This window comes from Temnothorax longispinosus, chromosome 4 (genome assembly GCF_030848805.1).
Source record: "Temnothorax longispinosus isolate EJ_2023e chromosome 4, Tlon_JGU_v1, whole genome shotgun sequence".
NCBI classification, from domain to species: domain Eukaryota; kingdom Metazoa; phylum Arthropoda; class Insecta; order Hymenoptera; family Formicidae; genus Temnothorax; species Temnothorax longispinosus.
The window spans coordinates 20,812,296-20,840,037 of record NC_092361.1 but is presented as its reverse complement, the minus strand read 5'-3'; the positions used below and the strand labels follow the sequence as shown (position 1 = coordinate 20,840,037).

Genomic DNA, 27,742 nt, shown 5'->3' with positions numbered 1-27,742 from the left:
TCGCGTCTCGCCGACCCGCCGACGACCGATCGTGATTCGTGAGTGTCAAGTTGACGCACGTCGCCGGAGAGTCATGGTTCTTTAGCTTCTTACACCGTTCTTCCCTGGCACGGGAAGTCGAAGGTCGAGGTCGGAATATGTAACGGGAAGGCACAAGGCACAAGAGGGACAATGGGCAAATCTCCCCGGCGGCGGGAATTTCTTTGTGCTGTTGTGACTGGTTGTGCATGCGTAGCACGTGAAGCACGTCATCGGTCACGTGATCATTTTTACAATAGCGCAACACGCAGGGCGCTTTTTAGGATCCATGTATGTCTTTTTTATTTATTATTTATGTCATTTATGATTAAATTGTTATTATTAAATTTGTAATTAAATATATTTTAAAAAAACGTTTCTGTAATATTCGACGTCATATGTTTTTTTTGTAGACATTTAGAGCAATAATTAGTGTTGAAAAATAAACTCGTTTATATTTGTCGCGTTTCAAGTTTTCGCATCCTCTTAATAATATACGAAATATAAGTGCCATGTCGAATACATACACATGTTAAAATCGCCATATATAAATAGTAACAGAATATTTATTAATTTTGTAAAAATTCAAACGAACAAATGTACTGAAATTGATATAAAATCCTAATTTTTCTCTCCACATATTTCATATTTCATCTGAATTTTGGATAGAATCTTTCGAACAAAATAAAAAACTTGCAGATATATAAATATTAGAAATAAGCCTTGGGAAGATACACATTTCTTTTTGCGGATCCAAAACGAAGATTCTTGAATAACGAACAAAAGTGAGCTTATACATCCGGTATACTCCGGATATCATTTTTTTTTACGAGGCCACCGCCGATATCATTTATTTTGTTGAGATACGTACTGCGTGTTAAAAAACGCGCGTCGGCTGCGTCGTAATTTGCCATAATATTATAATATATACTGATAAAGAAATTAACATTAAGCAATTATTGATAAAACCGTTGGAAAACGAATTGAAGCCCGTGATGCACTCTTGACTTCTTCGACCTGCACCCCTATATTTTAAATAAAAAGTAGCAATAAAAAAAAATTGAATTTAGAAAACTTTATTTTAACGGAGAATAATTTAAAGGTGTTCGACTTTTTGTATTCGTGCATCCTGTGATAACACAGCATTAAATACGTCGAATTGTAAAAAAAAAACTTTTGAGAATGTTCGAGATTACGAGTTTCATTATTTATATATTTATAACTTAAAAATTAGCGCTAGACTCAACAAAAATATCGCGACAATCTTATCAATTCTCTTCTCTGTGTTTATATATCATTGCGAACTCGAGTCGTTCTCGTAACTTCGTCGGCACAGCCTTTTCGGCGATCAATATTTAGACGAGAGATGCTCGCTTAGCGACGCAGCTGAAACTATATCATAATTCCGCGAAATCTATTAGTCTATCTATTTCCGCTAACTGTTGCCTCGAACAAAGAACATTATAGGAAAGATGATTTCTGAAACGTTTCTTTTAAATATTTAATGCTGTGTAGAGACGACTCTATTTTTGACGAATAAACGTACCATAAACGTAAAAGAATCGTTTATCTTCTTTATAATCTTTTCGTGAGAGCAACAGGGAGTTGTTACTTAATAAAATAATTAACGTGAATATTAAACGTAAATTAACGTAAATATTCTATTAAAAAGTATACAGAGGACACGGGATAAATCGATCGATCGCTCTGCGAAAGGTGATTTCGTATCTTTCAAATGAAGCTGCGACGCAACGGCGCATGTAAAAAAAACGGACCCTATATATTTACCTATATTTACATTTGCTTATAATGTACATTTTATAATGCTACATACTTCAGTCGACGGTCTTTTGATTTAAACGGCTTACTTTTATTCATCTATCGCCTTCTAGAAACGTTCATCGTAATCGCTATACAGTATCGTGTTTCCTCGTACTTTTGTTATTAAAACTAGATAACGTCAAGTGTCTCTCGTTCGGACAAGGATAAGCGAGACAGGTCGCTCCAACCGATGTACAATCCTAGCAAGTGTTGTATTATTCCGACGAGCGCTGCCGTGAGTGCTATCGTGATCAATAGCACATGTGGACGATGTTTGCGCGGATGATGATCGGTGACAACGGCGACGACCTGCGGGGACGAGCGTCGTTCACGTCGCTGTGACGTCGTCGGTAGCGGCAGTAAACGCTAAGTAATAATATCACAGTGTGGGTTTTTCGTCCGCGGGCTCCTCTTTTATGGGATGACTGCATTCCATTAGCGCAGGATTCGCCACGGCGATTATGTTGTCTCCGCGCGAGGCTATCACCTACACATAATTTATGTGCGAGTCATTAACGGCCTGTAGTAAAATAGGCGACGTCTGTTTTTCCTACCGTTCTTAAAAAGCATATATTATTCAAGAGCTATAAAAAAAGAGAACGGGCATAACATATAGGGAAAAAAAGACTTGCGCGGCGCATTTAGCGGTTTTTACAAGCGGTTTTTCTAATGTCCGAGCAAGAACGAGCAAGAATGACGAGAGGTAAGAGACGAGGACGTTGAATCGCCTGTTCGTCGCTCACCTTTAGATTGAAGTCGCCTTCTTTGTCAGTGTTCTCAGCCTCCGCCTCGTTTGTATCCTGAAACATACACGGACATTAATTATTGCCGTTCACTCGTTCTTAGCTTTCTATCGTTGAGAATTTCTACGGCACAAGTAGATCGTTTTTCTAAGTATCACACGTACGTGCATAGACGATGATTCCTCGTTAGAGAAGGAGAATTGGCTATCCGAGTCGCTGATTTCCTCCACGCTGGCGCTGAATATGCCGTTATTACTCTTCTTCCTCCAGACTGGACTGAAACAATGCGAACGTCAATGTGCACTCTTACTGCATATGTAATGATAAATGCAACAACGCGAATATATTTGTAAATCAAAATTGAAATGAGGAAGGAGACATAACTTTCGAAAATCAAGAATGTTACTTCTACATCCTTATATTATTAGACATAATTTATGTATTAAATATAAGCGGCAATTTAAAGAATAATTTTTAATTATTAGTATAAAAAGTGAATCCAAAGTAAGCAAAAAATGTCGTGTGGACACAGATAGAGCAATTAGGATATTTTTCGAATTAAAGTATATAGATTGAAGAAAATGCTTGTAGTATGTGGCGTTACAACGGAAGGCGGATACTTCTTTCGAGCATTTTAATTAATTATTTACATATTTTAATTCGTTACATATTATTATATTAATAATATAGAATCATCAATTAATTTTAATTTACTAAGAAAAGAATGACGTAAATGTGACTTGTCCATATTCATACATAAAAATATCGCAATTAAAGCTAAGGATAATCACCTCGACGACCTGGGTCTTCTCGAGATAGAATTATTAATATCCGTTCCAGAACAGCGTAGATCCAATTCCTCCTGAAACAGTGAACTGCTACAGACAGTAGGAGTAGCAAATTGGATGCGTGAAAGAAATGAGGAAAATAACGGAGGAGAGGTGTGGGAATATGATATACGGAGAGGCCAGATAAGCGAACATATAAACACGACTTGGGATACCAGGCGCAAAGCATAGAGTCCAAGCAAGTCGTGTCGAATGAATCAACCTTCGAAACGACCGAACCAGCAAATCTAATAAACACGTAGTACGAAGTAAGACCTTCCAGTTTTATCTTTCCACTAAGAATTCCATGCGTATCGTAATTTCAAATATTCATTCAACATGCACATTGACGATTTAGTAAGAGTACATGCAATATAAGTAAAAAGAAACCATAACTAATTCAGTTTTGCTAAAAATGATTGTATTTATAGAGTGGCCCTCAGAATTTGACGAGAAAAGAAACAAATCTTTCTTATACAAACTTTTATCAGCAAAAATGTTAAGACATTAATAGTTTGCATGCTGTTGAGTCGTTAAAAGACAAGCGCAAATTAAATTTAGGTATACATAAATAAATAAATGAAACATTATTTATGGTTTAATCTAAAATGAACTTTTTGGGCCAATTTATATTAAAATTTAAATTTCAGATTTAGTTACCAAAATCTCAAAAAATTTGAAATGTTTTTAAAAAGCGAGAATTATTTTACAAATTTTAATAAGTAAACGCGCGCTTTAGCGCTTTAGTGCACACCACACAGTTGCAAATTGCGAAAGAGATCTAGGCAGATCTCTACTGCGATCAAAAGACAGATCACGTGAATTTGATTCAATCAGAAGAAGCGCAAGCCATGCACGTGCTTTTGCAACTATACTTGACCTTTTTTTGCATCCGTTCTGTTTCGCGCATCTAAATTAGTGCAGACGGTTAGTGCGAGGCGATCTCTACGCGATGGGCGTACGGTTAATGATTAGCGGCCATGCGAGTGCAGCAGGTCACAGTGCACAGTGAACGATCTATTTCTGTGGCCGGGGTGATCTAACCTGCGTCGCGTCTTCACCCTCACCCTCCAGCTCGAGCTTCCGGCGTTTCGTCCGCTCGCCGTCGGTCTCCTCCCCGTTCTCGCGCGGCCTCGACATCGACAAGCTGCAAGAACATCATATGCCAGGGCTAAATAGGAATTTGTAAGTTGGACCGCATCCTCAGTCAAATCGAAATATATTTTGCAAAGTGCTGAAAATTTTATCGGTGGGATATAAATAGTGACACAATTTGCTAGAGATATATGATGACGGATTGATTACAGAACCGAGTAGAATTTGCCACACACGTTTCGTAACCATTTAAATAATACGTTCTTAAACGATAGGCTCCGCCGGAGAACACGAGCTTGATGCAGACACAAATTATATCAGTTCACCGCGATATTTTGCTTCAATCTGCGTATTGCTAATAGTTTACTTACTGATTTAGCTGGAACTTTATTCAAGAGGATACGCTTGATTGCAACTTCAATTACGACATTATACTCGCATCTATCAATATCATTCTCTAGTTAGATTCCAACCCCCTGATATCTTGCAGGATTGGGATTAGAACAAATTGAATTTTGAGCCTAAGAATTCGCAGATTCCACGAGGTAGACGCGAGCCTGCGTTACTTACTATTGACTTTTCGAGTAGTGGTAGCCGGAATCACGGACGACACGACGCGCTAAAGGAAATAACTCATCCCTCCTAGTGAGGAGGGCAGGCACGAATCTGCAGATTTGCGCCGCCGCTTCGTTCACCGACACCTCGTGCAACGTGAGAGGCTTCTCCGGCTTTCTCTTGCAATCGAATCTGCCGTAGATCGCCGCGTACTTCCGGATTTCGTCCATTTTGCGCGGATCACTGTCGGACATCGTCATTACCATCTGCAACGAAATGCAATCCGCTTTATAAAATCCGTTTTTGCAATATTTCATTGCTCGCGTGAGAATTAAATCGAATTAAATCGAAAGCGAGGGCCACCGCCGCGTGACGTCTTATTAAGCGATCGCGTTTTAAAGCAGACGTCAAATTTTTCACGGATGTGGTATCTAGCGGTTGAAAGCGAGCGTGGTTGCCGGTCCCGCGTAGGGAGCATACGAGGCCTTCGTATTTCGAGCACGCGGCTGCCGGTCGAAATTAACGAATCACCTCCAGGTTCTTGCAGAGTTTTTTCTTCACGTTGTGGGGCTTGGGATCGAGGGGCCTTATGGTGGCGACGAGCCTCTCCGCGGCCTCGGCGAGCCGCTGCACCTGTGACTGCAGGAGGGTCGGCGTCGGTTGCGTCGGGCTTGCAGGTGCACCACCACCGCCGCCACCGCCGCTCGGGCTCGGCGTGGTTCCGCTACCGCACGAAGACTCGCACGTTCCTACCTGTACGCAAAACAAAAGTGCGCGATGAAGCGCATAAAAATAGCGAGAAAGTGATGCGAGCAAAGATTCGGATGATTACACAATTTTTCGTATATAACTCGATAAAAAGCCAATAAATGTTCAAACGTCAGTCACAATTTCGTTCCTTTCCTGTTAAATTTTTAGTGTCAAATTATACCTATTTTTAATCATTTCTATAAGTCGCCACTGCTTCTATTCAAAACATGTCGTTAATTCAACTAAAATTAAACTAATGAAGTTAAATAATACTATTTTGTATTAGAATAATAAATTTCGACACACGTGGCAGTTAAAATTAACAAAATGTTATTTTACTCAAAATATTGGTTTAAATTTCATCTATAAATATTTAACAGTTTACCTGTAATACATTAGGGCTATGAGTGGTCACGTAAGGTAAGGACGTGTTCGGGCTCGGACTCTGGCGGAAGGTCGTGGAGGATGCCGACGCCGAGGACACGCTGGTGACCGGCACGACCGGGCTGGCGCTTCGGCAGGGCAACGGCGTCAGCGGCATGTGGGGCGTCGTCGACACGTAGGACGTCGGCGTCAGGGTGGTCTGGGAGGTCGCGGCGAAGCCGGTCGGCAGGCTTTGCATCTGCGGCCTCGGACTCGCACAGGCGAAACCCACAGCGGCGGCGGCGGTGACCGGGCTCTTGGCGGCCGCCGCGGCGGCGGCGACGGCGGCAGCGGCTGCAGCGGCGTTCGTCGGCACGACCGGTGTTTGAAACAACGCTGCGAGATCCAGAATTTCAGATTTCGTCACGCGCCGAGATCTCATCACGTTTTGCGCGATGTGGACGCTTTACGTTTAAATGTCACATGAAGCTACATGAGCACTAGCGGATTCTGACGTTGATAATGAGTGTTCCGGCAAAAATTATTTGATTTGATATTCTTAGTATCACGCTTAGCTTTCATTCCAGGATCAACGACGAGGACGTGGTGATACTTCTGATCCCATTTTTACTTTAACAAATTTTTTTTTGTATTTTTTTTTCGTTTTTTTTTTTTGCCTAGATTTTTTAAACAGATCCCACAAAACTGATTCTTTTGTTTAGAAGGGGGTTTTAACACCAAAACACTCCCCTAGGATCCGCGAGTGACCAAGAGGCTCGAACTCGAGAGTTCAAATTGCGCAGAGCGCGTAAAGCGTGATACTTTACAGGGATTAGTGAGCCACTCCTGCAAAGCTTTCTGAAGCCTCCTGACGTGAAGCGGCTTGCTCGCCATGCCCACCAGAGCCATGATCTCCAGGAACTCCTCTTCGCCCGCGTCGCACAGCTGTTGCACGTCGTCGCCTCCTGTAACGCGTCATCAGCGATATCAGCGAGTCACTCTTTGCAGAGAACTACGAGGTGTCATTCATTAAGCGCATTCCCTTTAAACTGCAGATTCTAATTTCGAATCGTTCTTTTCTCCTCGTGGAAACATCGGAGTTCGCTACAGTTTTTTAAGTTATAAGCGATTCAAAGGGAGGAACTTTTTGAAAACATAATTTCAGACGAACAAATTAATTATATATAAAATCGTGTTCTTCTGAGAAATACTTATATGAAATACTTATATGATCCCGGGATCTGGTAACTACGCATTAAAATGTTTTACGGCCCACGTGCGCCCATAGATACGTGTCTCCGGTTGCGTGCTTACCCATTTCGAGGAGCGTGTCGTAGTATCCCAGCAGCGAGGCGCGCTGCATCACCCTGTACAGCTGCAGCTCGGCCTCGTTTTGCGGCACGGACGTCTGCACCACTGGAAATCGCACACCGCATTCGTTAAGGAGATTCATTAAGAGAGAGCCGCGGTGCAATTAGCGGCGCAAAGGATCGGTTCCGACCGATCGGCGGTTTTTCGTCTTTTCAGAATTTATCATCGACAACAGTAATAATTGGTAAGTCGTCTGCCCCGCTCTCTCTCTCTCTCACCCACCTCGTTCGCGATCTCGACAAATCAATTACGTTGTAATTAGACAGTCCCACGGACGCAAGGACCGATTGGATTAAACATGAAGAACGTCGAATATATCACGCGTTATTCTCACGGGCTTCTCGAATTCTAACATGACGCTTACCATTTTCTTTGACTCAAGTAATACAAAATAAAACCAGGGCGTGGAACAATACACGAAGCGACAAGAAGGTAATCAAGAACCGCTCAATGTTCACCGTTTTATCGACGACATTTATTAATCACTACTCCGGAGAATCGGATACTTTTTCAGGAAACAGCTGAAAATATCAGATCTCTCCGTTACTTAATTTTTTCAAGATAAAACGTACCCTTGCAGAATTGTGTCATTAAAATATCTCTAATATCTACCTTTTATTACATATTTTTAAATTATAAATTTATCATTATTGACACCATGTAGGTTTGGGTAAATTAGGGAAAGGGTTAATTCAGTCTGTCAGCAATCGCAATCACTACCCTCGCGTCGATCACCCTCGATCTTCCGCGCCGTGCTGGAACGATCGCGCGAGTTCGCCTCCTCGGACGCCGGAGTGTCCGACTAGTTTCTTGCAAATTTCGAGGAACTGCGAGAAAAAGCGGCGTGCACACACGTACCGCGTATAAATTAATACCGGTGCCGCCGTTGGAGAGAAAGGAGGAGGTAAGGGAGAGGGAGAGGCGCGGGGTAAAGCCGAAGAAAGAGGCCGTAGAGGTAGAGAAAGACTGGTAGAGGAGAGGAAGAGACGAAGAGAAAGAGAGAGCGAGAGCGAGAGGAGCCGGAAAAAAAACTGGCCGGCGGGTCTTATTACGAGCCCGGGTCCCGGTCTCACGCTCGTGCATCGCGGCCTCTCGGGCCCGCGAATAAGTCCCCGCCGTCGACGGCGACGGCGACTCGTTCCGCGAGATTTTTCTAGCGCGAACCGCGACCTGCGAAAAAAGGATCTACGTGGAAGAGTCCGTGCCTTGGGTCAGCAGGATCGGCGGAGCGATAAGAGGGCGAATGAAGAGGGAAAGCGCGCTCATCGCCGACCGAAGCATGCGAAGAGAGCACTTAAGCAAGGTAGTTAAGCCTTTAAAAAGACCAAATTGATATCAAATTCGTAAAATTAAAAGAGAAAATTGACGAAGTCATCGTGCATTCACTCAAATAAAGAATACCAGTGGATTAGTTTGGTTTCAGAAATTGATACGTTGATTGAATTATGTTCCATTCATCACTGAGTTATTATCTATTGAGTTACGATCTATTCCTTATCAAATCTTTACTTTTTTTAAATATTTGGAGTATTTTACATTAATCGAGCTTTTTCTGATCTGTGGATATTCTTTCATTTTGAAATTAAAATTCTATTGGAATCCACTTGGAATTACCTAAATAAAAAAATCTCTTGTTATTTATTTATTTCTCTGAAGCATAATCTGCAAAAAAAACACTTTATTTTTAATCGCTAAATACTCGAAAACCATAAAATACCGGTATTTTCGCAAGAAGAAAACAGATTCCAGAGTATCAGCGAATCTTGTAAAAAGTATTCGCCGGGTGAAAATATAACGTTTTTCGTATCCCATTGTATTTTTCGTCTGTTTTTAAATTTTTTGATATAATTATCGAGCAAAAATGTGTGGGGTCATTCGCACAGAGTCAAATATTCAGTTTCCGTTCTCGCAAATCTTGCATTTTCGCGAAATCTCGAAAAATTCCTATATAGGCATGAAACCGCAGTACGCGGACTCCACCCCCCCGGTTTTTGCATCGATTCCCGAGCTTTACGCTTCGCTCCCATTATTATTGCCGCCCGCCATTTATTTATATCGCCGTGGCTGACATCTTATTCACGTTTTCACGACTTTATTAATACCGCCGTGTATGTGATATACACGTTGTTGATCATCTAGCCGAGCCTGTCATCCGCGCGATAACACTTCGATCGAGCTTTTGTTAAAAAATAAAACCACGCGCAATCGTCCGCTCATCATCAACTTCACGCCGCATTAACTGAATTTATTAATAATTTTTCATCCTGCATTTTTATTCCGTATATTTACTCGACCTAATTTGAGAATCGGACGTGGGATAATCTTCATCAAAATACTCATTGGAGCAATTGTATACAATTTCGAGCAGCCGATCCTATCTCTCGAGGGAAATATAATATTAAAAAATTCGAATGGTCCATAATTATAAAAATATCAATAATACCACTCATATCGATCGGATTCTGCTTACAGTTACCGAAATCTCACCCTCGATTCAAGCAATCGATCTTTCGTTGCGCAAAATTGGTCGCTAGGTTTCTCAGGATTGTTCAGCCGATTATTTTCCCATTGTTCGTCCTCGGTCCTTCGAACTGGAAATCGTCATCGAGTTGTCATTCGAGTCGCGCGACTCACCCTGTATACCTGTGACCGACAGAACAGCGATGCGGTTCTAGGCCAGGCTCTCGCGGCGCATTTACATAACGACTTTTTTGGCACGGGGTGGCTCGTTTTTGTCGGCCGGGAACGCGAACGCGGCCCGGAGGCGGAGAGGCGCGTCGCGACGGCGAGAAAAACCTGATTCCACCGGCGGCGGAACCCCCGAAGGCTCGCGCGGCTACCCGGGTCCTCGTCGCCGTCGTCGTCGTCGCGAATCCGCGCGTTCTTTATGGACGAGACGGTGCTCGACCGGTCCGGCGCTTTTCGAGGGGAGGAAAAAAAGAGCGGTCATAAAGGGGAGAGGGCACGCGGGCAAGTTCAGAGACGGGCGTTATTCGGTTGAATTTTTGTCATTCGTTCATCATTCAATAACAATTTTGTTCGTACGTTACCTGTTGGTAAGATCTATCCGTTGTTTGCATTAATCGTCGCGCTATTTTTATTTTTGATTCGCGCCTAAACTCTGCCGTTCTCCAACTGACGGGGTACTCCGCGCAAATCGAGCGTTATGGCGCTTTGGTTCTATGCCGGAAAATATCAGGTATCCTTATTCAAATATCTGATATATTTCGAAAGAATATGTTTGATAAATAATGTAGTAATATTAATATCCGGTAACGTCTAACAAGTATAACGCGATAATTTCTTTACGTTGTATAATCTCGAAAGAATTAAGATGAATCGTGATTACCTTTGATACAACGTTAAAATGGAGTGTCGCGACAATTTTACTCGCATACGTTAAATAAATAGTAAAACGTAGCGAAAATGGAAAAAGAGAGACACGAATCTCGCATGCGGATTTCCGAAAGCGGAAAAATTCCCGCGAGGGGCCCAAACGGCGGGATCGCCGCGGCCGGTGCCGACAGCCCCGGGATCACCATTGTTTTCTATCCTTGGATATGTTTTACGATCATTGTGCCGAGAATTAACTCGGGTTCTCCGATGCCACTCCGGGGAGCGGAGAAAAACGGCGTGGCGCGCGGCCCACGATTCGCGAAGGAGAAACCAGATTAGACGCGGCCGCCGAAAAAGAAACGCGGCGGCGCGGCGCGCTAAATCAGAAGCGAATCCGAACCCCGATGGACGCGCCGATGCCCGTAACCGTCATAGTTCGCGTGATGCGAACGAATGCGCGCAAAAAGCCGGGGGCGTTAATTGTATTTTTCCTATATAATAATATAATTGTAATATTGAGAAACAAGTATGGAAGAGTCACTCACCGATTCACGACACCCTACACGTGTGACGCTGTCTTACAATTAGAGAGAAGAGACCGAGATGGAACCGCGACGAAATGCAAGAGGAAGACCCCTCTCCGTCGCCCGATTTCGCGAAACAAGAGAAATTCCGCAAGAAACAAACGCGGAGTTTCTTTCGCGGATTTGCCCATGCGAATGGGCGCCCTTTTATCGCTCTAAAGCTTCTGGATGGTTTGATAGACGATAGATTAATCGGTGGATTGCGAGAAAAAGACTAAAGATAAGATCGATATTGATTTATTAATAAAATTACAATCAAGTCGGAATATAAAAAGTAAAATTGGAACGCTAATTTCGCAAACGTGTCGTCGACGCGATTGTCCGATCGAATTAGAATCAGAGAAGATCGTCCGTTCGGCTTATAATCGGCGAAAGAAAAACGCTTTGAGAATCCCGCAGGGGAGAAGGTCGTCAGATAGATTATCCTCTTTTCGCGCGAATTCGATTCGTGATTACGCGCGCGATGGAAGATGATGATTCCTAAAGGAAATCGCCGTGACGGTATCCCGCGGCGAGAGGGGACCGTATTGTCGCTACGGGAGTCAAATGACAACGGTGCGACGGACGATTGCCGCGGATCGAGACGGAGACTAGGTCGCGGACAAAAGGTACAAATGAAATCAAACTGTGCGATCGGTGCGTGCGAGATGGAAACGAAATGAAGAGAAATAAAAAAAAAGCTTTAGCTATTAATATATTGACTAATACTGTGCAATTAGGTAATTTTGCCTCCATTTTTATAGCAGCACATTATTTTAATATCCTACACTAGATTATTATTTAGCATAGCATATTATTTTAATGTACTTATGAAATATGCTATTTTAACACGCTATAATAGATAATATTTAACATAGCATATTATTTTAATATGCTTACTATATGTCTATTTAATATGCTATATTTATCTTAACATACTTAATTATAGTTATTTTTTATTAAGTAAAACTTTTATTTCTCCGTTCAAAAAATCGAATCGGCAAACAGCTGATATCTATATAACATTACTATCTACGAGTCAACTATGAGTATTCGACAGTCAACATAAATCAACTCGAATAATTCTAGAATTCAAACAGAAAGCTTGTTCGAGTAACGGAAAATCAATCGAGACATAATTTCGCAGTATATTGAGTTGTCTTGGGACTTTTCGCCGAAATCCGTCGGTTTCTATCGGTTTTCCTCGTGCCGCGGATAATGGATATCGCTGTATCAAGGTCGCGATAGATGACAGCGATTGCGAGAAAGAGATAGATAGAAAAGTAGAACGTCGTTGGACCGTGTCGATTTTGTCACAAGCGCGCGCGCGCGACTACCATTTTTATTATATCTTCCGTCGACAAGAAGACGCAATGTTCGTGGCAGACAGTGGCACCAGAGGTGCGATATAATCGTGTCCTTTTTGCATCGCGTCCAATGCGAAAGGTTATCAAGGGCTAATGACCCACCCGGGATCAACTCCAATTAATGGCGACGCCTGAAAGATGCAGTGAGACAACATATCGGGCAACATTCGACGATGATGTTGTTCCACAATATGTATAATGATTCAAGTCCTTAAGGGCCGGTTGTTCCAACCTATTGGTAAGCTACCTAATAGTTAAATCATATGTCTATCTTTGCTCAATGTAAAGGATAAACAAAGACATACATATGATTTAACTATTAGGTATAGTTTAGCAACAGGCTGGAACAACTAGCCCTTAATCGTTTAAATTATAAGAGTTTCTATCCGAATAAAACAAAGTTCGTAGTTTCTATTAGTTTTTAAGCTCTTTGTATTTAGACTTGTAATCTTCGCAGAGACGCGTATTAAAGTTCACGATTATGCAAAAGAATCATCGCTAATTACGATTAGAGGTCTATTGAAACGCGTGGGAAATCGTTAAGGAATCTTTTCTAAAATGGAAAGATTTTATTCGTGGCAATATCGGCGAACGTCGACGCAAAAATTCCAGTCCGTAACATTTCGCATTACGGTTCCGGATCTCGAGGGACTCGCGGAAACTGCCTCAACGATCTCGTCGCGCCAAAGGTCAGGAAATCTCGCGGCGCCGTCTATGACCGCGCGAAATTACTTCGTCCCGGGTAGAATGGCGCCGTTTCACGACGAAATCGACCATCGATCCGACTCGCATCAAAGTTGGGTAAATGTACGAAGAAAGCTGTGTGAGGTATTGTAAGTAAAAAAATAATCCGCTGTTCTCGAATAAAAACCTATTCGTGCGCTAAATGAATATGATATCTAAATGTGTTTTATATATTACATTTGAAACAGTTTTATTCGGATTATCAATGCGAGTAATCTTCGTGTTGAGTTTGTAGAAAATATATAGACACACACATACTGATGCACAAAAAATTTCTTTTTGTGCCAGGTTTTTACAATAATTATACCTACATTCTTGTTTTAATTAGATTGCTGGAACAGAATCACTGTGATCTCTGTCAGATAAAATGATGATCAACGCGAATAATAATGCCAATAGAGCGAGCAGGGAGAGTATGTAAATTGTAAGGAATAATGTGAAACTAACAAATCAAATTATATTCAAATACCGAACTAAAAAAATTCATTTTAATTGCAAAACGTCCAGACTAGATCACCGCGGGCCCTCGAAAGACTAACTTGCCTCGTTCCGAGGGCACCGCGAAATACCGAAGTGGACCCGGGTTCACGGACAAGGAAAACGAAGATAATGGGGCGGAAAGAGGAAAAGAAGGAAAGATGTGAAGGGAGAGGGCGGTGGGTGGGTGGGTGGGTAGGTGGAAGGGAGGGAGGGGGCGAAAGGTCAGGCCGGTGAAGAGAGACGTAGGGTAAACGGGGGCGGGTTACGGGCGCCCGGATCACGGGCGATGGAACCAAGAAGGTTCATCGGAGTGGCGAGAGACGGAGAGCGAGGGAGAGGGAGGGGAAGTTAGTGTGGTGCACGTTCTTTGTCCGATACTTCACGGAGAACGGACGCTCTCCTCCGCTGCCTCTGGTCGCGCAAAAACGAGTCTAGTTTCTTAGGAGCGCGCACTCCCTCCCTCTCTCTCTCTCTCTCTCTCTCTCTTTCTCTTGCCTTGCTCTCCTCTTCCTCTCCTCAGTGCGATGTGGCGCGGCGCGGCGCGACGGCGGTTAGTATTTCGCTTTTTGCCGGCATTGTAATCAAGGAAGGGTTAGGTGAGTTTTTGTCGCCCCGCCGCGCGCCACCCCTTCGTCCCTCCTGCTCTCCTCTCCTCGGACAAAACACCGGGCAGATGGACTGACTCGCCGTTCGAATCTTTCCCTCCTCCCCTTCTCGTATCCTTCGCGCTTCTCTACACGGCTCCGTTCCTCGGCCTTGTTCTCCTTATCCTTCGTGTCCTTTTACCCCGCTTCGCCACACAGCAGCGCAGCCCCCTAACACGCCCGATTCTCCTTTTTATACTTTGTGCCACTTTGCACCACCGCTCGTGCGCGCCTGTCGTTCCTTGCCCCCCATGTCTCTGTCTCCCTTTTCCTCTCATGATTTCTCTATACCTTGTATTTCTTATAGTATGTGTCTTTGTTCGGTTTCTCCTAATCTTCTCTCTTTCTTCCTGTCTTTCTTGACTCTCTCTCTCTCTCTCTCATCGCTTCGTCAAGCCGCGCCAAAAATTCCCGCAGGACGGTCGAGCGATTCACCCCTCGAAAGAGCGTTAGAGAAAAAGCAGATTTTCGCTCGATCAGCGAGAGACGAGAAAACGCCAAAATGATAAAGGAATCATATAGGTACGAGAAGAGACGCGGGATTACCGTAAATTACCGATCAATGAAATAAAAAATGTTTTTCAGCAAAAAATTCTAAATTTTTAATATTAATTGTTGCGATATACACAAAAAAATATATCATATTGTAAAGAATACACTGATATACATATATTTTGCACGCGTATATTGAAAGAGGCAAAACGATGTAAATCAAAGAATTTAAATTTTCTCAAGAAAATCCGCAGAGATTTAAAATCGGCGATAGTTTAATAGATCGAGAAATAAAAACAGATTAAAAGAATAAAATAAATAAATATAAACGATTGCGTTGTATATATGAACGTGATTTGTCGTGTCCTGTTTTGCAGGAAGATCACTGCCCTAGTTGGGAGTATTAAATGGTCTTCGAATGGAGGTCGTTTAAAAACGTCATTGGTATTGGTTGGGTGAGTGATCTTATAGGTCCCAAGGGTGCAGCCCATATCCCAACCCCTCGATGAGGGGTTAAGCCCTACCTCATGTCGCGGTTCTCCGATTGCCGTTGAGCCGGCCGGTCGAATTGTTACGAGAGGGTACAATTCGCGCCATTTTAAGGATGCCATCGTGCGACGATTATTTTCTTAATCTCAAAAACTTAAGATAGCTTAAATTTACTACATCTATTCAATTTCTGCGTTAATTCAAATATTTTAATAAAATCAAGACAATAAGGATCTTATTTTAAAATCTTATAATAAATTATGCAGAAGAAATGTGACAATTTTGCGAATATTAATGCAATTAATTATCGAATATTAATTCAATATTCGAATTGCAAAATACAACATTTTTTAACGTAATAATTATTAAAGAGTCAAAACGCGTTTAATATATCTTAAATAATTCAGATTGCTAGTAGCATCTAATTAATATACAGAGGCACTATTAATATGCTAAGAATTTAAAATATTTGCAATTTTTCAAATAGATACAAAAATATTCTAAGCTTCTTTTTACTTAAATTAAATTAAATATTATAAATTTATAATATTTAATATTTATAATATTTTTTTTAACTACGTTTAGTTTTTATCGATTTTGACGCATGCAAAACGATCGATGGATGATAATACACGAGATAAAAGAAAAGGTATTTGGGAGCTTAAGAATACCATAAGAACCCTGTAAAAAATTAATGAGGCAAGTTCGTTATAATGCGAACAAATTTCGAGATATCTCAGCAATAGTTGTCAGCGTCAAAGCTTTTTGTTTCTCATACTTAAAGTGATAAATATTATCGCATTGTTCGACAACGTAAACTAGATTTTTCTCGGAGCTTGAGATACCTAATGAATCAATATAATTACAATTTCGAAATATCACGGAATCAGCCGTGCATTTAAAAATGTATTGTCTTAATGATTTTAATGTAATCTTTAATGTGATTTTATAATTAGCTAACAATTGTTGATGTAACTTTATTAATACCAATTTTCACAAATATTTTACATTTAAATATTTATTTATAATTATGCATTAATAGGTACTTCATCATTTTCAAGATTAACAATGTCTAATTTGTCTAATAGTATTTTCTTAACAATATTCGTCTAATTATATTTCCATTTATATATCTTTCGTGCATTTAGAAAAAAATTGATTTTAAATTCAAAGCAATATCGTTACTATACTAACATTGTGTTAGAAAAATAAAATTTTTTATTTAAGCAATGCTCTACTGGGAAAAAAACCATACATTGTCTTATCCTTTTCAAGTTATCACGTTTCGCTCTGCAGTCTTGTAGGTATAGACGCCGAGCGTTTGTTTAGATAAAAATGTTATTGAGAGACTGTAAAAAACTGGTTTCCCACAGGCCTCTTTTGAATAAATGGTTTTTTTTCTTTTACGGAAGACCCTTTTTTGACCGTAGAAGCGAAAGGGTTAGCCGCGGAACTGAGGGGTTCTTTTTTTCAGTGGACGAGCTCATCACCTGCGGGAACTAATCGACGTGTCCATTGTCATCGTTAATCTGTATCTACACCTGTAGTCGACTATGCGGCGCAGGCCTCATCGTCGCTCACGCATGCTTCCTCCGAAAACTAAGCCAGAAATGGCAGGAATACGTCGCCAATTACGAATCGATCGCCAATTCAATTAGAAACACGTGTATCGAATATTTAAACGGAAAACTATTATAAATGGGAATCGCAATAAGATACGAGAAACAGTTCGGTTAAGAAATGAGTATAAATTAATATCAAGTTGAACAAGACGTTATTTTTTCCGATAATAATCGAGTAAGACATTGCATAATTCAGTAATAAAAATATAATCTCTATATAATCAATAAAACATTTACAAGTATCCATTTTTAAACGAAATGGCGCGAGCGAATCCCTTGCCGAGATAGTAGCCGCGTCACCTGGAGGAAGTGACTGATCGTGGGATACTCTAGAAAGATATCGTCCTTCATCCCGACGAGCGAGCGTAATGTCTTCGCGTGTGACTCATGCAGATCGAACGGCCCCGAAGATAGAACGGAGAAAAAGTTGCCCCCGTCGCGCAGTCGTCGCCGTCGTCGTCGTCGTCGTCGCGAGGGGCCCCCACGGTGGCAAAAAAGTCGAAAGAACGTCCTCCACGGGGGCAAAAACTCGCTGGGAATGGAGCGGAGAGGAGGCAGCCAGCGCGCCGGAATTCCTCCCGAGGTCTCCACCTTTTTTTTCTCTCCCTCCCTCTCTCTCTCTCTCTCTCTCTCTTTTTCTCTTTCTTCCACAGCCGGTTCTCCTTTTTTTCTTTTCGCTCGCTATCTCGCACCAAGGGACGACGATATGCATATGCGTCGAGCGAGGAGGGAAAGACGAGAGGGAAAGAGAGAGAAAGCCCGCGGGGTCATCGGGGGCTTTCGGGTGGACCCCGAAAACAGATATTACGGACAGGCGCGGGCGCATCCGAGCATCGCCCTGCCGGATTATCGCTTAGAACAAAAAAATGCAGACAAACGGGGAGGCTCGTCGCCCTTTGTCCGCCGATGGGGTGTGTGTGTGTGGAACTGAGGCCCGCAAGCCTTTTAATTTATTCGCGCGCCTCGACGCGCTCCTGTGGGAACGGCGCGACGGATCCAAGAAACGAAAAAAGAAACGAGACCGACGCGGCAAGGTGGCGATGAGAATAAGGGATGATCGTTACCTATATCGTTAGCGTACCTGAGACTGTGAGGGTTATCGCGTCAATTTGAATTTCGACGAATGTCGGAATTAATTTAACGATTTGTCTGCGCTATTTCATTATTCTTGTCGATTACACTAAATAAAAAATAATACCACGATGTACGGGATACGCAGATAAAGTTCTTTTTTTTCAAACCCAAGAATATTTACTAAAACTGAGAGTTTATTATCGTTAACTTCGTCGATCTGTGTTTTCCGCTTTCGTTATTGAACTTAAATGACACAATTTCGGCGCAAAGTCCAGTCGGGGGTGGAAAATTAAATAAAATTCCATCGAGTAAAATACGAACTCCAGGTAACAGACAATAGATAGAAAAAAAGACGAGAAGCAAGACGAGGGATTCCTAACGCGTTCGCAGTCGCGGCGGGAATCATTCGTGTGGGTTCCAGACTCGCTCGCCCAGGCAGATGAAGCCTTCACGAAAGGGTGAGGAAACCTCGCAGCGGTCTCTCTCTCTCCCGCAACGGTCGGTCAGCGGCAAGATGTACAAACGGAAGCGTACCGTCTCGTCTTTGTACCGGCGAGCGCCCAGAACGCGAAACCCATTCATATTCGTTGCTCGAATTAGGCGCTTATTCGAGTGCAGCCACCCACCGGTCCGTACCCGGGCACGCCGGTGATCGTATTCAGATTAGGCTCTACTACGAGGACTCCCTTTTTGATTTCGGGTCGCGAGCGGCGGTCGTCCACCGGGCGTGAACGTACACAAAACTCGGGGCGATTCGATCAGGAGGAAAGCCCGGGATAAGCAGCTGCGGTGGTCCCTCCCTCCCCGCTCTCCTCGATTGCGTAAAGCTAAGAGCACGTGTATTATCACGTCGCGCCAGCTTCGTGTGTCGCGCTATTAAGACCAGGTAACGCGGTCTCGGAATGCCGTTATCACTAATGAGTAAAAGTACTAATGAGTAAAAATGAGAAAATTTGTTGCATGCTTAACGTAGTGAAATATCTCTATTATAATCGCATATAGCTCGACTCTTTGAACTCTCACTCTAATTTAAAAAAAAAAACGATAATCTCATGGCAAAAAATGAGTTAAACATTAACTCTTCCTATTTTCTTCTTATTAATTCTATCTTATTTCTGAATGCAAAAGGTAGCGCGTTATTTCAAACTTATCCAGAAAATTGCGTCTATACTTGACAGTTTGTATAAATGTGAATTGGTACTTCCTTTTTATAGATATCGCCGTATACCCATTAAGTACGCGAGCGCAAGGAGAGTCGAGTAAGAAGAGAGACATCGAGAAACGATTACAAAATCGCCAGTGCGCGGGCCGCGCTATTAGGGCGAGACAGTTATTGCCCCGTGGACAAAACTGGGCTGTAAAGCAGCAAGCGATAAGGTGAAAATATTAATGACCGCCGAGCGAACGTCCGTAATGAGCGCAATAATGCCCGACGTTTGCTCGTGCTAACCCAGGAGAGTTTCGAGCTCCGTCCGCATAAATAAAATACGATGTACCAAACCTGTCGTTAACGTTTTCAGGGAGGATCACGATTTTATACCTCGTCAAGAGGTTTCGTAATATCTTTAAATTCGATAATAAATTTCCAACTGTGGGACTTGACATTTATCCGACCAGCGGCAGCGTGTGCAACAGTCGTATAATTTCCATATTATAATATATATATGTAGATTTACGACATGATACGAATATGCTCTTTTCCGATTTGGTTTGAACTTTATGAATATCTACCAGTTATGATACACAGATAATATAGATGATTTTTAAGCACGTTTTCAGAGCCGCGCAAAAATAATGAGAGAACCTTTTGTTGCGATTTCTGCAATGGGATATAATTAGCAGCTTCCTTAAGATTACTGATTAAGAATAATTAATGTACCGTGCAATCAGCATCGAAGATAAAATATCCCGATACAAAAGGTACAACGTAATTAAGTATATGCAGACGAGTTCTTGACGCGATTAACCGCGCCGCGTTTGACTTTGTTCTTCTTTCCCCCTTTTTATAGGAATCCGCGTGCATCAGCGGCGCAAATTTTCCGACGTGTAATACGTAACGCGCGCGCGCGCGCGCCAGAGAGAGAGAGAAAGAGAGAGAGAGAGAGAGATGGAGGAGAGAATGCGAAGCGAACATGCGAGACCGGCCGAGCTCTCTCGCGTCCGACGCAAAAAAGCTACGCTCGCCAAGTTTTCTTAAGCGAGGGCACGAGCACACGGCAAACTTATCGCAAAAAAGCGAGAGCTTTTTCGCCGTGCATCAGCGCCAGCGCCGTCATCGATAGAGAGAGAAAGAAAGGGAAGACAAGAAAGGGAAGAGAGGGAGATGGAGAGAGAGAGAGAGAGCCTCTTTTTATCCAGTGTAAAATGTATAATGTCGCCTATCAAACAGCCGCGTAATAACGCGGCGTGTTACGGTAACTTCGGTCTGCTTAGTTCCTCAGTTGTGTTCGAAGTCTGTTTATCTAAATAAAAAAAAATTACAATAAAATAACAATAATCCGATAATACTCCGACATTTCCGGACGATATAATTTAATGTTACATTTTTGCCACTGCAAAAAATGACTATTTAACAAAATTAAAGTAATTAATAAAAAAAACGTGAGAGAGAAGAGAAGGCCATAAGGAACGAGTGGACCGCTCTCGCGGCGAGCGACTCTTTCGGCTTCGCAATTTCGCCTTTCGCAGAAATATCGCGGGGGCAAAAGCGCGGTGCTTTTTGCCGCGTAACATCGTCGCCGTCGGCCGTCGTGGTGGTCAACGCGCTTACACGACCGCGCCGGCCGCTCGTAAGAAGCCGGCAAAAACGCAGCGTGCAATAGTTGCACGCCGGCCAAGCCGGCGCGGAAGAAACGGCACGGTTTTGCGCGACGCCCGCCGCGCCGTTTCTTATACGGGCGGCCCCGTGAGTCATGCCGCATCGCGAACGAAGCGGACAAAGCGCGGCGGGACGCATCGAGAAAATGCCTGGCGATATGCCGGGGCATCGCGAATAATTCCGGAGAGAAGCGGGAGCGGAGATCTTCGGAAATACGGGAATCCTGTCGAAGGGTATATAAGAAGTGAAATTCGGCGAGGCTCTCGGCGTCCGTGCCAAAAGTACCTCGACGCGAAGTAATCCACGGCGTGACGAGGTATCCAGAGATACGCGGTATGAAATACCCGATACTCCGATATCAATTACAATGATCAATCGATAAAAATACGACAATTATCAATAACGATAAAAATTACGTCCCGTAAATAAAATGTCGTGCCTCTCTCTCTCGTTGAAATATACCTCGCGGGATAAAAATATTGTGTTTTTAATGAGTATGTTTTTGCTGTTTACTAATTATTTGCTTCGCTTGCTGCTCGCTTTGTCACGTTAATGTTGCTAGTAGAAACGGTAAACATTTCCCGCAAAAAGCGTCCGAGGGGCGTTACACAGTATCGTGTTGTAATATACTACTTCTAATCATAGCTTCCATGAAATTACATTGCATTGGTTTTAATGGTGTCACGCGAAGCGATGTAATTGCGTCCTATTGAGGGGAATCGTCTCCGCCGAATCGTACCACCCCGAGGACGAGATAACGCCTCTCGCCCGCTCCAGGACGCCCGTCGAGGACGAAAATCGAGAAAATTGCGGAAAAGGGGGACAAATAGCGACGATAAGAAGCTTCACGTGGCCGAAGAGAATTTTTCGAAACACAAGCGACATATCGAACTCGGTCGCGCGCTTTTTGCCGCGCGATGCACCGAGTTCGGGCACAAGTGAAACGCCTGGAAGTAGACGAAGACGAGAGAGAGCTCGGCCGCGGTTTCGTCGAGATAGAGGAAGAAAAAGCCCGGTTTTTCTGACGGGAGCTGCGGAGCTTTTTATCGCTGGCGTGACTCATCCAGTTTCTCGGCGCGGGCGTAAGAGGGAGAGAAAGAGACGCACGCGCGCGCACATGTACACATACGTTACACACAGGCATACGTATACACACACACACACACACACAAAAGCGAGATGGCCCATGGTAGCTCCTCGGTCGAAACTTCTTCGCTTCGCCGGGAGGTAACTGCTGGCGATTACGTTTCTTGCGTAAACTCGCCGCCCGGCGAGAGAGAGCCAGCGCTTCGCTATCGAGATGCGAGTCGCGCGCGCGGTTTAGAAACGAGCTCGCGGATATACGAGTGCGATAGCGGATCGATCTGCAAGAAACGAGAAAATAAACTGGCCTCTGGCGAGAATCCCTCACGTCAAAATCCAATGGCCTCTCCTCGCTTTCCTCGATAAATGAACCGGTAAATGCTTCCGAGTCTATATACTTTCTGGATCGCAATGTTATCGGATTATTTTTATTTTGTACTTTTTTTTAAAATAAGGACTTTCGAAAGTTTATATCAAATGTAAAGATTACCCCCACTAAGAATTGTTGAAATTTTAAACTTTCCTCTCATTTTTCTCAAAACCTTGGAGAATGGAACTGGCATATAACTCTACCGTCACGAAAAGCAAAGGGATAAAGTAAAAGAGTATACCTACTTAAAGAACGGAACGTCCGAATATCTCCAAACGAATTTAAATAGAACGTAATCAAATTGATGGCCAATTATTGTCAATGATAATAAAATTAATAATTATGATTACGGAGCATTCAGTAATCACGAACAAATAATAGAATTAAGTTCAATCAAGTCTAATCGCATGGCTCGTGATTGAATAATCACTAATCAAAAAATCGATTGCATCGACTCAATAAATTAATATACATCCTTGAAGTATCTTAATAACTTTAGATTAAAGTACGCGTGTATATACATATAAAGAATTTTTTATTTTTAATAAGTAGATTGAAAGTATGGATATATTATTTCATCATATGCAAATATTAGTAAATTAGTAAAGATGCTCTATAATCGAGAATTCAGATTAATATTCCATTTATAATTTTATGTATCGTATAATATGAAAGACAATTCAAGAATTGGAAAATATACACACACACATATAAAAATATACATTAAAATACAACATGCACGGGATTATAATTGTAAATTATAGAGATGCGTCGATTTCCGTTCTGGGATCGTCTAAAGCGAGCTTCGAAGAATGCGGTTGTCAAGATATAACGTTTATATTTGCGACACACACACGCGGTCGCGGTGTGCACGGGGGGCTGGACGTAATTAACGAGCGATTTCATACCCATCGGTACGCGTGAAATCGATCGGACACCGCGCGATTCAATTCATAAATCGAGCACAGGTCCGCATGCAAAGGTATACGTTACGCGTGATTGTCACTCTTTGTAAGAGGTGGCTGTTAAACGAGCTCTAATATTTCGTCAATGGATCAGCTGATTGTGCGAGCGCGGGCAGGATTAACCGGCTCTCCTTCTTCATCAGCCCTGGCAAAATACACCGTGAGCGCGCGTTCGCCGATAGATAACCTCGAGGTAGCACACCATTCTTTATACCCCGCGAGCATGCAAAAAATTAACGGTATAGCGCGCTTCTTATCGCATTTTAGCCTACACACGTAAACCACGCCGCTTGTTGGCCGTTTGAGTTTACGAGGCGCCTTAACGGGCGGATTTTACTCTTTAAATCGATTCTCGACGGTTAGAGACATTAGCCGAAAGATTAACGGTGTTATCCGAGCTGGAACTAATGCAATAACGGGATATAGTCACTCATTAATTCCCAGAGAAAAAAAGAATATGAATGGAAGATGGAGTAGAGATGTAAGATGCTTAGGAGCGTGCGGAAAAAGATGAATTTTTGAGCGAATAACTTTGCACACAATTTGCTTTTATATAAAATGAGAAATATGATAAACGTAATTGAAATAAAATTGAATATCTTTTTATTATAACCAAGGATTATGATTAAAAGAGATAATTGAGAACTTATTTTATAAGTTGAAAATTTCAAACAAAGTATCCCATATTACAATTCTTTTCTCGATTACTCCATTCGCTTACAAATAGAAACACGTTATATATCTTCTAACGTAAAACTACTGAATTGTGTCGAGTTTTTGTTCGTACAGCGAAATGTACTCCGAGGACAATGAATCTCGATTTTTCGCGGTAGATTGCACGCAAAAATTTGGAACAATGCATATTATAGATTCAAATGCAAATTCTCTCTGCTTTAATTATCGAGCGTATTAATGAACAGAAAAAAAGAATATTCTTGCAGATTTAAAAATTAAAAATATCTTTAGCTTCGTGGAAATCTTGAAATGAGATAATAGGTGCTTTCCATTTACATCAAAACTCGGATAATTCTCACTTGTGACGTCGTTCTATCCTTTTTGGCAATTGATGAATAATAAAGACAGAACGACATCACACAAGTGAGAATTATCTGAGTTTTGATGTAAATGAAAAGCAACTAATATTGCGTTAAACGGGAAAAAAACTTGCCTGAATAAAGCTATTTTATATAATTCAACCAAGAAAAAAAGTTGAAACAAAAAGTTGAAATAAAAAGTTGAAATAAAAAGTTGAAATTATAAGATTATAGATTGTTGCATATATCCGAAACAACAAACGCGTTAATTTTAGTAATAAATTTTGATTCGTCACTTTTTTTCTCCGTGCATTGCGTTACATGAGTTTTGAGCAGTTTAATGATTAATGTCCATTTTTACCAATGTAGATCAACTTCAATCTCGGTTTGACTTACTTTTTATTTTTTTCCAATTCTTAGAACAAGAGGCCTGTTCGTTTTCGCTGCACTTCTGAACTAGCGCAGCGAAAACAAACAGGCCTAAGAAAAGAGATAAGAAATAAGTTAAACCGAGAGATTAAGGTTAATCTACATCGACAGAAATGAACGTAAGACATCAAAACTGTTGCGATCGCGACACTTGGCCAGACAATTGGACAGTTTTCTGGAAAACTTACGCGTGCCGTTGACGTTCCTGCTGAATATCCTGGGGACGGCGGCGACCGGCACCCCGGTCGGCTGCTGATGATTGCTGGAGGGATTCGCGACGACGACGACCGGAGTCTGCGGGGTGCAGGGGGCGGACGCGAGGGTCGCGACAGCGGTAGAACTGCCGCCGCCGCCGCCACCGTTGCCGCCGGTACCGGTGGTGCTCGGCGCCGAGGGCACCGGCGAGGGCGTCGCGACGCCCCGCGTCGCCACCGCCACCGGCGTCTCTTCCGCGGCACCAGCCGGCGCACCGACGACCACGCGCGCGTCCATCGCGGCCACCAGTGCTACCTAGGGCAGCGGCAACGGTAACGGCAACGGCAACGGCAACAGCAGCAGCAGCAGCAGTAGCAGCGGCACCCGTTCACGGCAGCGGCTTCCAGGTCGACGACGCGCGCTGCCGGCAGCATCCAACGAGGCGCATTCGATCGCCGCGCTTGCGTTTCTCGCCCCCCGAAAGAAAGTGGAACGTTTTACGGACGAACGCGCGAGACGGACGTCCTTAAAGATCTCGCTCTCGCGCTTTCACCTCTTCTTCCTCCCTCCTTCCCTCGTTCGCGCGCGCTATCGCGTCGCGACGCGGATCGCGCGAGTCATCGTCTCGCGACGAGAGAGACGGTCCCGCCGGTCCCGGTCCGTATATGACAGAACGTAAACAAACTTTGCGACTTACTCCCCCGCGGAGACGTGGACAGGGGAGAGGATATAAGCGCGAACGTTGAGTCTCTCGCACCTGTTTCTCCTCCCGCGGAATCGTGCAGCGCGATCGTCCACCCTGTGCGACTCGCGCGCGAGAGAGCGACACCGACGTGTTTCGAACGATGGCGCGGCGCACATTGCGCGTCGCGCGGCGCCCGGCGAATACGCGGCCGTTCCTTTCGCGCTTTCCCCCACCACCGCGGCGCGCCGCGCGCGCGGCGCGACACCGACGCTTCCCTCCCTCTCTGCCCCGCCACACCGACACCGACGGCGCGCGCGACGGTTCCCGGAATCTTCGTCGAAGCGGTTTAAGATCGGGGGATCGTTTAACTTGTTAATTCCTAGCTTAGCTTCGTTATTGCTTAATTGAGATGCTTGAATGAATCTACACGAGAATCGTAAATGTAAAATTTCCTCATGCAACGTTCCGTTCTTTTGAGAGAATTAAATCGGAAGCTAAAGGAAGTTCGTCCCATCTCTTAATTGTATTGTTCCACAAATCGATAAATGTATTTGAACAGCATTTATAAAATATGAATAAAAATATAATTTGTTTAAAGAAATCGACAAATTTTTTTCAACAGCATTTATAAAATATTGATAAAGATATAATTTGTTTTGAAAAATAAGACAGAGAACGGAGATATATCTTGATACTCTCTGTAAATGACTCATTCGAAATTTTAATGTTCTCTATTTTATTTTTTACAATTTAACATTGAAATCTTTTATTCGTAATTTGGTAGCGTCGAATTATTTATAATAATACATGTTAGCTTTAAAGATCACTAAAGTATATTAATCCTTCGGTTTTGAAAGAATGTTAACGTGAAAATTACTCGCTGATCTTTCGATAAAATGTGTGCAAATATACTATCACTAGAATATATGTATAAATAAAGAATTTATCTTTTTAACGATTATACAAAAAAATGCAGATCTAAGAGGGATATATGCGCGGGCAGAAGAAAAGGTTGTAAAACTGGGACACCCTGTATGTCACGGACGAAGCGTAGTAAACAAGACTAATTGCGTCAATGATCGAGACTTTAGATATGGGCGACGGACGTGTTGCTTTTGTTCGACTTTTATGTTGTCGTGGCTTTAAAGCGTTAATAGAATAACGGACAGAGAACATCCCGCCCCTTTTCAATGTCGCATATTAATTTAGAATCTTACATTAATTATATTACACCGTGTTCTCGAATTTCTTTTAACGTCAAGAAAATAATCGATTCTAATTCCTCGAAGAACATAAGAAGTTTTAGATATATATTTCACGACTTTTTTCGAAGATCGTAATATGCTTGGAAATAAGATACTAAAAAGTCGAAATCACGTTTCATCGTCTCACTAAAATTATTTTATCGATAATAAATCTTCTAGCGCGAAAAAAACTAAAAGTTACAACTCGTTAACGGGCAATACAAGCTGTAAAGAACCATAGCGCATCTAATTAAATTTTTAGAGGAAGGATCGTTTAGCTTCTCTCTCTCTCTCTCTCTCTCTCTCTCTCTCTCTCTCACACACTCACTCAACGTACATACATACGAACATTCGTTCCGTTCGTCAGTATAAATATGGCTCGCCATACGAGGGTACGGCGGATAGATTTAAAAATTAAGTAACGTACGACATATACGTTACGGAATCGAGGAGCAGGAGGCGATCTCTCCCGCGCGACGGATAATCAGCATCGTTGCCCCGGAGCGGCTCGTACCCCGGCGCATTCGGCGGGGGGGTTAAAATCCGCTGCTGCTGGGGCACGCCG

General features: G+C 42.7%; 1 protein-coding gene and 1 long non-coding RNA gene across 3 annotated transcripts; one reads left to right on the top strand and one right to left on the bottom strand.

Annotated features, from left to right (window-relative positions):
• The first annotated feature begins 174 nt into the window (after nt 1-174).
• Nucleotides 175-5,942, top strand: LOC139812286 (uncharacterized). Its single transcript, XR_011731843.1, has 4 exons — nt 175-309; nt 3,423-3,678; nt 4,329-4,594; nt 5,597-5,942. It is a non-coding gene; the product is annotated as an uncharacterized lncRNA (long non-coding RNA).
• Nab (NGFI-A-binding protein homolog) lies at nt 1,780-26,116 on the bottom strand. 2 transcript variants are annotated; one of them, XM_071776953.1, is made up of 11 exons: nt 25,242-26,110; nt 7,487-7,588; nt 7,000-7,137; nt 6,195-6,568; nt 5,591-5,812; nt 5,075-5,325; nt 4,454-4,556; nt 3,374-3,444; nt 2,747-2,858; nt 2,583-2,639; nt 1,780-2,326 (listed from the first exon to the last, which is right to left on the bottom strand). In XM_071776953.1, the coding sequence occupies exons 1-11, from the start codon at nt 25,543-25,545 to the stop codon at nt 2,219-2,221; spliced, it is 1,842 nt and encodes a 613-aa protein (XP_071633054.1). In that variant the 5' UTR covers nt 25,546-26,110; the 3' UTR covers nt 1,780-2,218. The 2 variants fall into 2 exon arrangements, 1 of the variants encoding a protein (XP_071633054.1); XR_011731841.1 differs by lacking the exon at nt 1,780-2,326 and having other exon boundaries at nt 2,747-2,853; nt 25,242-26,116.
• Nucleotides 26,117-27,742: the final 1,626 nt, after the last annotated feature.

What these genes read in the sequence shown, in the direction of transcription:
- Nab (XM_071776953.1), bottom strand. Translation starts at nt 25,545, where the DNA reads ATGGACGCGCGCGTGGTCGTCGGTGCGCCGGCTGGTGCCGCGGAAGAG. An exon ending in AGAAGACCCAGGTCGTCGAG is followed by an intron (nt 2,859 to 3,373) that starts GTGATTATCCTT and finishes GCATTGTTTCAG; the next exon opens with TCCAGTCTGGAGGAAGAAGA. An exon ending in AAGGCGACTTCAATCTAAAG is followed by an intron (nt 2,327 to 2,582) that starts GTGAGCGACGAA and finishes AATTATGTGTAG; the next exon opens with GTGATAGCCTCGCGCGGAGA.